At 36.6% G+C, this 2,117-nt stretch overlaps 1 protein-coding gene and 1 long non-coding RNA gene across 3 annotated transcripts; both read right to left on the minus strand.

The window, feature by feature from the left end:
• Positions 1-51: 51 nt before the first annotated feature.
• LOC109591715 (uncharacterized) lies at positions 52-301 on the minus strand. Its single transcript, XR_002189948.1, has 2 exons — positions 195-301; positions 52-147 (listed from the first exon to the last, which is right to left on the minus strand). It is a non-coding gene; the product is annotated as an uncharacterized LOC109591715 (long non-coding RNA).
• A 255-nt stretch (positions 302-556) lies between these two features.
• Positions 557-1,723, minus strand: LOC109591714 (uncharacterized). Of its 2 annotated transcripts, XR_002189947.1 has the most exons (4): positions 1,553-1,723; positions 1,126-1,271; positions 876-1,075; positions 557-766 (listed from the first exon to the last, which is right to left on the minus strand). XR_002189947.1 is itself a non-coding variant. In XM_020007381.1 (3 exons), the coding sequence occupies exons 1-3, from the start codon at positions 1,327-1,329 to the stop codon at positions 643-645; spliced, it is 528 nt and encodes a 175-aa protein (XP_019862940.1). In that variant the 5' UTR covers positions 1,330-1,463; the 3' UTR covers positions 557-642. The 2 variants fall into 2 exon arrangements, 1 of the variants encoding a protein (XP_019862940.1); XM_020007381.1 differs by lacking the exon at positions 1,553-1,723 and having other exon boundaries at positions 1,126-1,463.
• Between the last annotated feature and the right edge of the window lie 394 nt (positions 1,724-2,117).

Raw genomic sequence — 2,117 nt, forward strand, 5'->3', positions numbered from 1 at the left:
ACAACACAGTATAGATGATGGTGTCTGCAGTTGAGTCCTTCATCTCATGGAATTTCTTAATAGCAATAATATCTTGATGTATTGACTCCATCCTGTGATACTCAAACTGGCTCCTAATATGCTCAAGATTATCAGTACCAGTCTCTCCTAATGAGGTATCATTAGTGTATCAGTTGCTGCTATCTAGAACTTACCATTGTTATCTTTGTTAGCAGACATTCTCATTAATGTTCCTCCCTTGCTCTCAATTTCTTCTTCTTTCCTTTAATTATTTAAGGGCCAACTTCCTTTAACACTTTTGTATCATAAAGTATCCAATTAACATTCATGGCTGATTATTAGAAGCCATAGCAATTAGCAACAGCTCCAATTATTGGCTGTAATCAAGTTAGATACTGCTATGTATTGCACTAATGTTGTATTTGTAGTTTATATAGTGCTGGACTGTATGACTATGCTTCAAAACAACTCCACTCAGTTAATGGTCACACATTATGATGACACTAATCAATGTTATAGCAGTATAGATCAAACGTTATTGTCATGGTCAAAAATATCAATTTTAACACATTGCAATAAAATGGAATTAAATGATGCACTGGTGTAATAACAAAATGACATCAGCAGGCATAAACTTTTAATTTATTCATTTTTCTTTTCTTCATTTTTATAATATTCTTTCCCAACAACCTTGATATAGAAAGTAGCTCCATTGTAACAGGCAATCAGGACAAACCCCAGAAAGAAAATGTAATTATACACTAACCTAAAAATAAGATAGTGAACAAGATGAAATAGTTGAGTTTTTGCAAATACTAAAAAAATTAGTCAGTCAATCTCTCTACAGTCAGTCATTAGTGGGTATGTGTACTTACGATATAAAGCATAAGTATGCTAGTATGAAGAAGAGGCATCCCATTACTGTGTAAGCAACAAAGTACATTTGTTTCTGATACTTTAGTCCCAGACAGTTAGTAATTGAATATATAAGACCACCTTTCTTCTCTTGTGACATTATTGTGAATGCTGTCATGTAATTCTTTTCTTTTATAATCTTTTCCTTCCAATAGAACACCTATACATTAGTTATGAATATAAACTGATTAGTACCAGTAGATAACTTACTATTAGTATATAGCAGAATACCCATATTCCATATATTATAAATGGATAGAGTATCAGTTCATCCCAACCATTGCTGTTGCATCCATTAACTCCAGGCTCTGTTGGATTAGCACACAACTCAAACCCTTGATCTGGGGGTACTGTACCTGTAGACATGAAATATACTGCAGTTATTGTTGCATACAATCCATTAGCCAACAGCATTACTGCTTTTGAACTCTGAAAGTACAATAGTCTGTTTTTATTTAACTGGCAAAGCTTGGCTATGCTTAGCTTTGGTACAATCAACCAATGGTATACAATAAACTGTTATTCTTTGGACTCAATGAATATAATCAGGACAGCCTAGCCTGCTGTAAATTTCTTTCACCAATTTATTAACTACTTCAGTCAGTCACAGAAACACTTTACAATCTACAATACTCACCACCTGATGCTCCAAGTGACCATTGCTGGTGCTATATGAATGAACAGTGTACACATCTTCTCTGATGAATGAGGTACAAATGCATTCCTCCAGTAATAGACTGACCATATCAGTGGACCATGAGCAAAGAAGAACAGAGCAGGGAACATCCCAGGAGGTTTCCATGGGGACCATATGAGATCATAATGAGTATGTGTATCCATGTGCAGAGCTCCTAGAGATCTCGCGTAGCCAGACCCATCCCCCTTTTTGATAATTGGACGGCGGGGGAAGGGTCTGGTGGAATGAGCAATGCCCACTCATTTTTGTTGCCACCAGACTTCCGGTGGCCCGACCAGAACCACGTGTTTTATTTATAGCATGCGTCATTATTCATCATCACTTAGACAAGAGCTAGAGCTGCTTGAGACTGTGGAGAAGTGCTATCGCTAGCTCGCTATGAGTTGCTTGTTTTGTAAGGCCGATGTGAAGAAAGGTGCAGGTAAAAAGAAAAGAAAACTCATCTTTGGGAAGAAGTCTGAGCATGTCTTAAGCATCCTTGATAGCCTGTGCTTATTTTATTATA

This window comes from Amphimedon queenslandica, unplaced genomic scaffold, assembly GCF_000090795.2.
Source record: "Amphimedon queenslandica unplaced genomic scaffold, v1.1 AMPQUscaffold_7443_Cont20605, whole genome shotgun sequence".
Lineage (NCBI taxonomy): Eukaryota > Metazoa > Porifera > Demospongiae > Haplosclerida > Niphatidae > Amphimedon > Amphimedon queenslandica.

Bases quoted from the DNA above. Each gene is read 5' to 3' on its own strand.
- LOC109591714 (XM_020007381.1), bottom strand. From the start codon at position 1,329: ATGCTGTTGGCTAATGGATTGTATGCAACAATAACTGCAGTATATTTC. The intron at 1,076-1,125 runs GTAAGTTATCTA...ACTAATGTATAG, and splicing joins TATTCTGCTATATACTAATA to GTGTTCTATTGGAAGGAAAA. The intron at 767-875 runs GTAAGTACACAT...TCTTATTTTTAG, and splicing joins GCATACTTATGCTTTATATC to GTTAGTGTATAATTACATTT.